We start from the raw sequence: 9,222 nt of genomic DNA, 5'->3' as shown, positions 1-9,222 counted from the left end.
CCCACCCCCCGCCACCCGCCCACAGCAACCTTACCAGGACCACATCACCCTGCCCATGTGGCCAGATACTAGCACAATCTGGAATATCAGGTCTATAAATCACTCAGGTGGGGCACATAAAGCTGTTCTCTCATGCTGGTCTGCCTGCTTGACCTCTTGTCCCTTTTTCCAGACACTCCCCTCCCTTCCTAAGGAGGGGCCTGGGCATATATAGGGAGCCACTGGTGGGAGGGGCTGGCCAGAGAAACTGCAGGCAGAGAAGGTGAGGAGGGGACTCTGGGGGTCTGGATGGGTAGAGGGAACTGGGGTGGTCTGAGGCGCAAGGAGGGCCAGTGCTGAGCTCTGGCCAGGGAGTGCCCTGCTTGGTCCTCACTATCCTCTTTTGTAAAATGGCCCATCAACCGGGGTTGTGGGAAGCTGAGCACACTCAGTACCAGCCTAGGCCCAGCAGAGAGCAAGGACCAGCCCATGGCAGTTGGGGCACAGTGGGTCCAGCTGGACCTTCCCTCCTCTCCTGACTTTTGCCTGGCCTCATCCCTGCTCATGTGTCCCAGGCACGACTATGGCTTCTGCAGCAGCAGAGGCGGAGAAGGGATCTCCGATTGTGGTGGGGCTGCTGGTCGTGGGCAACATCATTATTCTGGTGAGACATCCCCCAGTGCTGGGAGCTGAGTGGGAGGTGGGGAGAAGGGGGCAGTCCTGAGCCTGAGGGTGGAGGCTGAGGGCCCAAGACTCCCCAGCAGGCCAGTGTTGTAGGCTTTCAAGTCAGAGCAGCCTGCATTCGAATCTCAGCTCTGCCTCTCATAACAGTGAGATCTTGAGCAAGTGACTTTAATTCTCTGTGCCTGTTTCCCCATCTACAGATTATGTCCTCATTATGGGGATATTTGTGTGGGTTAATCCATGTATGACCCTCAGCTCAGAAAAAGTAATTAAGAAATGCTAACTATCGCCCTAGCCAGTTTGGCTCAGTGGATAGAGCATTGGCCTATGGACTGAAGGGTCCCAGGTTCAATTCCAGTCAAGGGCACATGCCCGAGTTGCAGGCTCAATCCCCAGTGGGGGGCGTGTAGGAGGCAGCTGATCAATGATTCTCTCATCATTGATGTTTCTGTCTCTCTATCTCCCTTCCTCTCTGAAATCAATATAAATATATATTTAAAAAAAGAAATGCTAGCTATCAACATTAATATGATTACGAATATAAAGTGCCTGCTTGGCACACAGGAAGCCCATGATAATGAATAATAACAATGTCTTTTTCCTAATATTTAATGTTTTTTAAAAAAAAAATATGTGATGCCTGTACATGGCTCTGGGGCCAGACAGCCTGGGTTCAAATCCCAGCTTTGCCACTTTCTATTGTGGGACCTGGGGTCATCTCTCTGAGCCTCAATTATCTTATCTGTAAGATGGAGATAAAATAGTAGTGCTGAGAGGATAAAATGAGTTACTGGATTAATGTACTTAGACCAGTTTGGTATGTGTGGTTACTCTTTGTATTAGTCATAACAACAATGTACATTACAGCTGGTAACAATAATAGTCATCACACAGAAACCAATTATGAGGTCCAATTACGAGGTCCAATGCCTGGCACACAGAAAGTAGCCTAGGAGTGTTAGTTTGATTGTTGTCAAACAGATCTACCAAGAAATTCCCTCTCTTTTGTTCCCCATTTCTTATCCCGCAGGTAACTAGATGTTTAGTTTTTCCAACATGCAACAAATGCAAGCAATAGGAGCATATATACCAATTTTCTCCCTTTTCTCGCCCCAAATATCACTCATTCCATATCCTTTTCATGCCTCCCATTTTCTCCTGCTCACATAGCCTATCGGCCACTCCACAGAAGTCCTCAAAAGAGCCCCTCTGTCCTTTCCCACAACTGCATAGCACTCCACCGTGTGGCATCCTGGTGTCTCTACCCACAGTGCTACAGGGGATCACCTGTGGTTTGTGATTTTCCTACATGGGCACGTGTGTCTGTAGGGTTGATTTCTGCAAGTGGAATTGCCGAACCAAAGAGTTGATATATTTGTAATTGTTCTGGGAATGGTCAGATTCCCCTATTCAGAGAATAACACTAGTAAGGAAGGGCAGGTTGACCAACCATCTCCTCTGTGCCAGTCATCACTCAGGCTTTGCATGTGGCATCTCCTTTTGCCCTTAAAGCAACTGGCAGTGAGGGGAGAGGGGCAGTTCTGACTGGGCCCTCCTTCCTTTCTGGCCTCTGTCTAGCCTCAACCCTGTTCATGAAAGGCGATATCTTTGCCTCTCTTATTACATGCCCACTTTACTGAGCAGGCAGTAGAGGTTCAGAATGAGGAACTTGCTCATGGAGACTCATGCAGCTGGGGATGTTGCCCCTGAGTTGGTCCTTCTAACCTGCTGCTCTGTCTAGCTGTCAGGCCTGGCCCTGTTTGCTGAGACAGTATGGGTGACAGCTGACCAGTACCGTGTGTACCCACTGATGGGTGTCTCAGGCAAGGATGATGTCTTCGCTGGTGCCTGGATCGCCATCTTCTGTGGCTTCTCCTTCTTCGTTGTGGCGAGCTTTGGTGTGGGTGCAGCGCTCTGCCGCCGGCGGTCCATGATCCTCACGGTGAGTCCCCAGGAGGAGGGAATGGGGGCACGTAGGCACAAAGATCATCCTCATAGATTCATAATAATAACCACCACTGCAGCCACTACTGTGTGTTCAACATGGCACTACACCCAGGCCTCATGGTAATCAATCATTTTATTTCACCTTCCCATAACCCCCAAACCTAGGCTCGGCTGTCACCATAATTTCAGAAAGAAAACTTGGACACAGGGGAGGAAGGGCATAAAGCTCTCTACACAGGAGGACAACTCTTGAGTAGCAGGACTGGGATTTGAACCTCAGTTAAGTGGTCTCCAGAGTTTGTGCTCATAAGTGGTGCTGTCGATAATGACAATAATAATAGCACAACCAGCATTTAATGAGTGCTCTTTACTTTCTAAATGCTTTACATGTATAGTTCATTTATTCCCCACAACTCCATATGAGATACCGTCGTCGTCATCATCATCATCATCAACATCACTGTCATGAGCCCACTTGACAGTTGAGATTGAGGCTCAGAGAAGTGAAGTCACTTATCCAAGGTCACACAGCAAGTGAGTGACTGAGCCTGTGCTCTCAGTCTCTGCCAACAACAATTGCACCAACAATATCCACACTTCTCAAGGGCCTCTCATGTGCCTCATATGCTAAGCAGTTTAGAAAATGTACTCTCAATCCTCCCAGAACCCCTCTGAAGTTACTAGATGAGGAAACTGAGGTTCAAAGAAGCCAAAGCCCAGGTAGTAGGGAAAACAAGGATTCTAATCCTGGCCTCAATGACACAGAACCAACACTGTGCTTCCTCTGTAGTTGAGGGCCTTTTAAATTCCCAGGAGCACCTACTTATTCAATCAACAAATGCTAATTGAGCAAGAACCATGTGCCAAACCCTATGCTAGGCACCGGAGCTATCTAGTGAGCAAAACATAAAGCCCTTGTCATAGAGGAAGATGCTCTGAGGGGGAGAAGACAGTGACCAGGGAAGGGTGAGCTGGAACTGGGGAAGTGGGTAGGGAGGCCTTGCAGCTAGAGAAAGTAAAGGCCTGGGGGAGGTGAGGAATGAGCCTGGGTGTGTATCTGCAGGAAGAACATTCCAGGTGAAGGGAACAGCAAGAGCAAAGGCTCTGAAGCCAGAGGAGGCCAGGAGGCCAGTGTGGCTGGAGCCAAGTGGGGGTGGGGTGAGAGAGGAGCCGAGGTGAGGGCAGATGGGGTTGGAGAGAGAATAGTGGGCGGTGGCATGGAGGATGAGGGAAGAAAGGGAAGGTGGGCCTGTCAGGTGGGCCTTATGGGCCTTGGTAAAGACTTTGGCTTCACCATAAGATGGAGCCACAGAAAGGCTCTTTTTCTTTCCTTTCCTGTTTTCCTTCTTTTAAAATTTCTTTCCTGCATTTAATTCTCTGGCATAACAATTTAACCAAAGCCCTAAAAGTTCACCCAACTAGTAAAAAAAGTTTGTGTCTGTCTATTAGTTTGTCATTAAATAAGACATAGAAGTTTTAAAAAACACATTATGGGAAATTTCAAACATAGATGAGAGTAGAGAGAATGGCCTGATGAACCCTGTACACCTATCACCTGGTTTCAACACAATCAGTCACAGACTGGCCAAGTTTGTCTCCTCTGCTCCACTCTCTGCCTGCCCACATTTTTATTTCCTGGGGTATTTTGAAGCACATTCCAGACACCAAGTCAATATAAATACTTGAGTGCACATTTCTCTGAGTGATAAGGACATTGTTTTAAAGCAGTTGGGCAAGTTAATGCCACAGCATTTCATCTCAGCAGTAGAGTTAGCAAATCCACGCCCCACATCCTGTTGGTTTAAGGGTGAAGGGAAGAGGTGAGGACAGGGATATCATTTACATTAAACACCAGTCAAATAAATTTTTCTTTTTTTGTACAACCATCATGCTGCTGGCACACCTGCAAAATTCACCCTGGTTCCTTCAAATCTGTCTTCCAATACCCAGTCTGTGCTCAAATGTCCCTGATTATCTCAAGAATCTCTCTCTCTCTCTCTCTCTTTCTCTCTCTCTCTCTCCCCCTCTCTTTTTTTTCCTTCCTAGAGTAGACATTTATTTTACTGCATCCAAGCATATACATTAACTTCAGGAAACACTTTACATATATTTTCATTTCATTTTCCTCTAATTTTCTATTATGGAAAATTTCAAACATACAAAAAAGGGGAAAGACTTGAACAGTGAACACCTGTATACCTATCACATAGATGCTATCATTCACATCGTTCTATACATTTTTAAGCATTTTTCATTTCCCTTGAGTGGGTGTGATTCCACAGGTTTTGCCCTGACTGTGCTGTTCGTTTGTCCCTGTCTCTATCTCTCCCCAGTACCTGGTGCTCATGCTCATCGTCTACATCTTCGAGTGCGCCTCCTGCATCACATCCTACACCCACCGAGACTATGTGAGCCAGTCAGAGGCCAGGGGAGGGGCATGACTTCTGGGGGGAGTGTGTTGAGGGTCTCAGGCTAAGGGTGGAGGTCGACTTTTCTTCCCACCCAACCCCACTGGACCCTATTCTTCCTGGCCCTCCACAGATGGTGTCCAACCCATCCCTGATTACCAAGCAGATGCTGACATTCTACAGTGCAGACACAGACCAGGGCCAAGAACTGACTCGCCTCTGGGACCGTATCATGATTGAGGTGAGCAAGGATGGGCAAGGGTGGCAGGGAGGCCGGGAGGACCTGAGGCCCTGACTGCAGAGGTAGATAGGGCTCCCATTATGCCCACAGGTATATGATATCCACTCATTTGGTTCTTATGAGGGAGGCTCTTAGTCATTGTCATTTTTCAGATGACTAAACTGGCCCCCAAACAGGGAAAGTCACTTGCCCAGAGTAAGTGGCTGAGCTGGAATCCAAACCTGGCAGCCTAAGTCCAGAATCCCTGCTCTTAGTCGTGGCATATGTTATCTTAACAGCAAATATTTAATGAGCACTAACTTCTATTTAGCACTGTTCAATGCACTTTGAAAGTTTATTTAATCCTCACAACTACCCCATAAGGGAGATCAGGTTTTTAGTGATGAGGAAACTGAGGCAAGAGGTTGAGGAGCTTGAACAAGGCCACACAGCTGGTAGTTCACAGAACCAGAAGGATTCAAACCCAGGATGTTGCATTCCAGAAACCATATTCTTGGCTAAGCCCAACTTGACATGGCAGCACAGAGGAGAATATTGAGGATTCAAGGGAAATTGAGGTCCCAATTCAGCTTAAGTCATAGAGCTAGCCAGGATTAGAGCCCATGTTTAAAGGGCCTATGTTTTCATCTTTCAGGGCCCACAAAGTAAACACCCAAAGGGACTAGAAAAAACAACAACACAAAAATCCACCTTTGCTGTCATTTAGCTCAGGTTTTGTTGACAGTGAACTCAAAAGAATCCTATATAATAAAACCCTAATATGCAAATTGAACAAACAGCAGAACAACTGGTCACTATGACGTGCACGGACAACCAGAGGGCAGACGGTCAATGCAGGAGCTGCCCCCTGGTGATCAGTGCGCTCCCACAGGGGGAGTGCCACTCAACCAGAAGCCGGGCTCAGGCTGGCGAGCGCAGCAGTGGTGGCGGGAGCCTCTCCAGCCTCCGCTGCAGGTGGGTGGTAAGGAGTGAGGGGTCCCGGACTGCGAGAGCCCCAGACTGCAAGAGGGATGTCTGACTGCAAGCTTAGGGTTTGGGCCTAAGCCGGCAAGCGGACATCCCCCATGGGGTCCCAGACTGCGAGAAGGTGCAGGCTGGGCTGAGGAATGCCCCCCACCCCCACCCAGTGCACAAATTTCATGCACCGGCCCTCTAGTTTTAAAATAAATCATGATTGTGGGTTTGATCCAAATCCCTCATCAGCCTCTCGGTTCTGGAACAAATATCTTCTGGTCATTGCTCACACACACAGACACTGCCCTCCTCCTTGAGGCCCAAGACATGGGGAAGTTGGGCCCAGCAGTGGCCCAGAACAACCTTGCCCTTTCTCACTGTCTGACCTCAGGCAAGCAGCGGTCTGCTCTGAGCTGGAGCCTGACCCCTTGCCTTTCTCTCCAGCAAGAGTGCTGTGGCACATCTGGTCCCATGGACTGGGTGAATTTTACATCAACCTTCCGGGAGGCCACCCCGGAGGTGGTGTTTCCCTGGCCCCCACTGTGCTGTCGGCGGACTGGCAACTTCATTCCCCTCAATGAAGAAGGCTGCCGCCTGGGCCACATGGACTACCTGTTCACCAAGGTATGTCCCCTCCCTCCTGCTGCACCTGTCTGTGGTCTCTCTGGCCCTCTCTGATTCTTCTATCTCTTCCTCCTTTCCACTGTCTATTATTTCCTCCTCCCCTCTCTGGCTTTCTCTATCTCTCCCTTCTCTCAACTCTCCCTCCATTAGTCTCTCTCTCCCTCTGAAAGTTAGCAGGATGCACACAGGGTCTATCTGATTTAGACCTGGCACCTGCAATTTTTCTCAGGTTTTCTGGGATGAGCAACAACAATAATAGCAGTAGCACAACACAAATAACAACCCATATTTATTGAGCTTATACTTTTTACCAGGCATCCTTCGAAGTGCTTTAAATTTTTATCTTATTTCTCACCACGGCCTGATGAGGTAAAGATTATACTTATCCCATTTTACAGATGATGAAACTGAGGGGTCACTCGCTAGTGAGGGATGGAGCTGGGGTTTGATTTCAGGCAGTTAGGCCCCAACCAGATGCTTTAACTATTGTGAGGGGAGTGCAGAGGCAGAGAAAGAAACCATAAGAGGTTAGAACTGGTCCCAGGGTTCCTCTGGTTGCTCTTGGCTGCCTGGGGCCCTTCAGCAGCATGTCTTAGATCAGGTGTGCAAACCATCACCACTTGCAGAATCAGACAGCCATGTTTCCACCCCAGACTCTGGGCAGAGTGCTTACATGCATCTCCATGGAATCTTCACAACTGCTTTCAGAGGGCAGTGCTGTTAAGATCACCACTTTGCAGATGGGGAAACTGAGGTTCAGAGGGTCAGATTCATATGTAGGCCCCATAGAGAACAAGCGGTAGAGCTAGTGCATCAGCTCAGTCCTGCCTAACTCCAGGGCACCTTTGTTCTTGGCTGATTCCAAGTTGGGGCAGTTGTCTACATGAAGAGTGGCTCTGGACCAACTCAGCTTCATCTCTAAATGAGGAGATGTCAGAAGTGGACTGATCCTAAAGGCACATTTCAAACCCTTGGAGCCGGTGGGCAGCATGGAAAGCCTACTCTAAATAAAATTACCCTCAGGCTGTCGTAATCACCATCATGGCAGCACCTACTTATACAGGTCCTGGATTCAAGGTCACATCCCTGCTCCCTGAATCCACGCGGGGAGGTAAGCACTGCCATAATCCCCATTGCACAAGAGAAAAACCAAGGCTCAAGGAAGGAAGTGACTTTCCTGAGGGCATACAGCAACTCGCTTTCAGCAGCCAACCTCCTGAGGGAATTTGCTCAAACCCTCATTTTCCCCCTGCCCAGGGCTGCTTCGAACACATTGGCCATGCCATCGACAGCTACACGTGGGGCATCTCGTGGTTTGGGTTTGCCATCCTGATGTGGACGGTGAGAGGCGGGGAGCCTACAGGTTGGGTGGGATGTGGGTGTGGGGCTGGAGCACCCCTAACCCAACTGCCTTCTCCTCCAGCTCCCTGTGATGCTGATAGCCATGTATTTCTACACCACATTGTGAGGAACGAGAAGGGATGGTCACGTGCACACCTTGGCCTGCTCCTGCTTCCTCCAGCTGAAGCTTGGCTGACTGCCTCACCTTTCCCTTTCCACCTCCTCACCCTTCCCTCCTTGTCCTCCCAAGATCTTTTACCAGGTTTCTGAGCTCTGCTAGGAATCTGAACCCCCTGGACATGCATGCATGGCCCTTAGCCCTTAACCTCATTTCGTTTGGTTGATTTCTGGCCCATCTATCAGTGGCAACTTAAATTCCTATCCTTAGATCTCACCACCCATTCACAGATGCCTCCTTCATGGTGGATATTGCCATTATTGCTGAGTGGGTTGTGATTATCTATTGAAGCTCTGGTAGACTGGGATTGCTATGAGGGGAGGGACATGTTCTGTCATGGCCATTTATTGTCCCCAGCATTGCCCAGCACTGGTTTGAGCATAGATATTCAATAAAAACTGTTTGCATGAGTTAATTTGTTTTCTTCTGGGACAAAGGTGAATGAACAAGAACTCTTCCAATGGAAATGGCAGAAACCCAACTGGCAAAGACTGAAATATAACAGGAAATTTATTGGCTCATGTAACTGAGTCAATAGGGCTGGATCCAGAAGTTCAGACTAGGTTTCTAGGAAACCGGCTTCACTCTGAGGCAGGATTTCTCTGCAACACCAGACGCACATCTGGATAGCTAAGCAACAGCACTGAGGAAGGGCCTCTGTCCCAAGGCCAAGGATTAAATTTTGCTATCTTGGTTTAGGTTCTAGCCCACCCTTTGGGTAGGGAAAGGAGAGCATCAGACTAATGACCCTGCTAAGAATGCATCCAGGGATGGTTGTTTATCAAAGGAAAATCAGAGCACAGGGCCGATGCGCCAGTACAGGTGATAGACACCCCCCTATTAGGGGCTAGAGCTTCCAGCAAGTT

At 48.6% G+C, this 9,222-nt stretch overlaps 1 protein-coding gene across 1 annotated transcript; it reads left to right on the top strand.

The window, feature by feature from the left end:
- The first annotated feature begins 558 nt into the window (after positions 1 to 558).
- UPK1A (uroplakin 1A) lies at positions 559 to 8,759 on the top strand. Its single transcript, XM_070398083.1, has 7 exons — positions 559 to 643; positions 2,405 to 2,605; positions 4,944 to 5,018; positions 5,152 to 5,259; positions 6,658 to 6,837; positions 8,095 to 8,178; positions 8,261 to 8,759. The coding sequence occupies exons 1-7, from the start codon at positions 563 to 565 to the stop codon at positions 8,303 to 8,305; spliced, it is 774 nt and encodes a 257-aa protein (XP_070254184.1). The 5' UTR covers positions 559 to 562; the 3' UTR covers positions 8,306 to 8,759.
- The last annotated feature ends 463 nt before the right edge of the window (positions 8,760 to 9,222 follow it).

Source organism: Myotis yumanensis, unplaced genomic scaffold (genome assembly GCF_028538775.1).
Source record: "Myotis yumanensis isolate MYYU_CA2020_CCGP unplaced genomic scaffold, mMyoYum1.0.hap1 SCAF_18, whole genome shotgun sequence".
Taxonomy (NCBI): Eukaryota; Metazoa; Chordata; class Mammalia; order Chiroptera; family Vespertilionidae; genus Myotis; species Myotis yumanensis.
The sequence above is the reverse complement of the archived record's forward strand: the minus strand, read 5'-3'. Positions and strand labels throughout refer to the sequence as shown.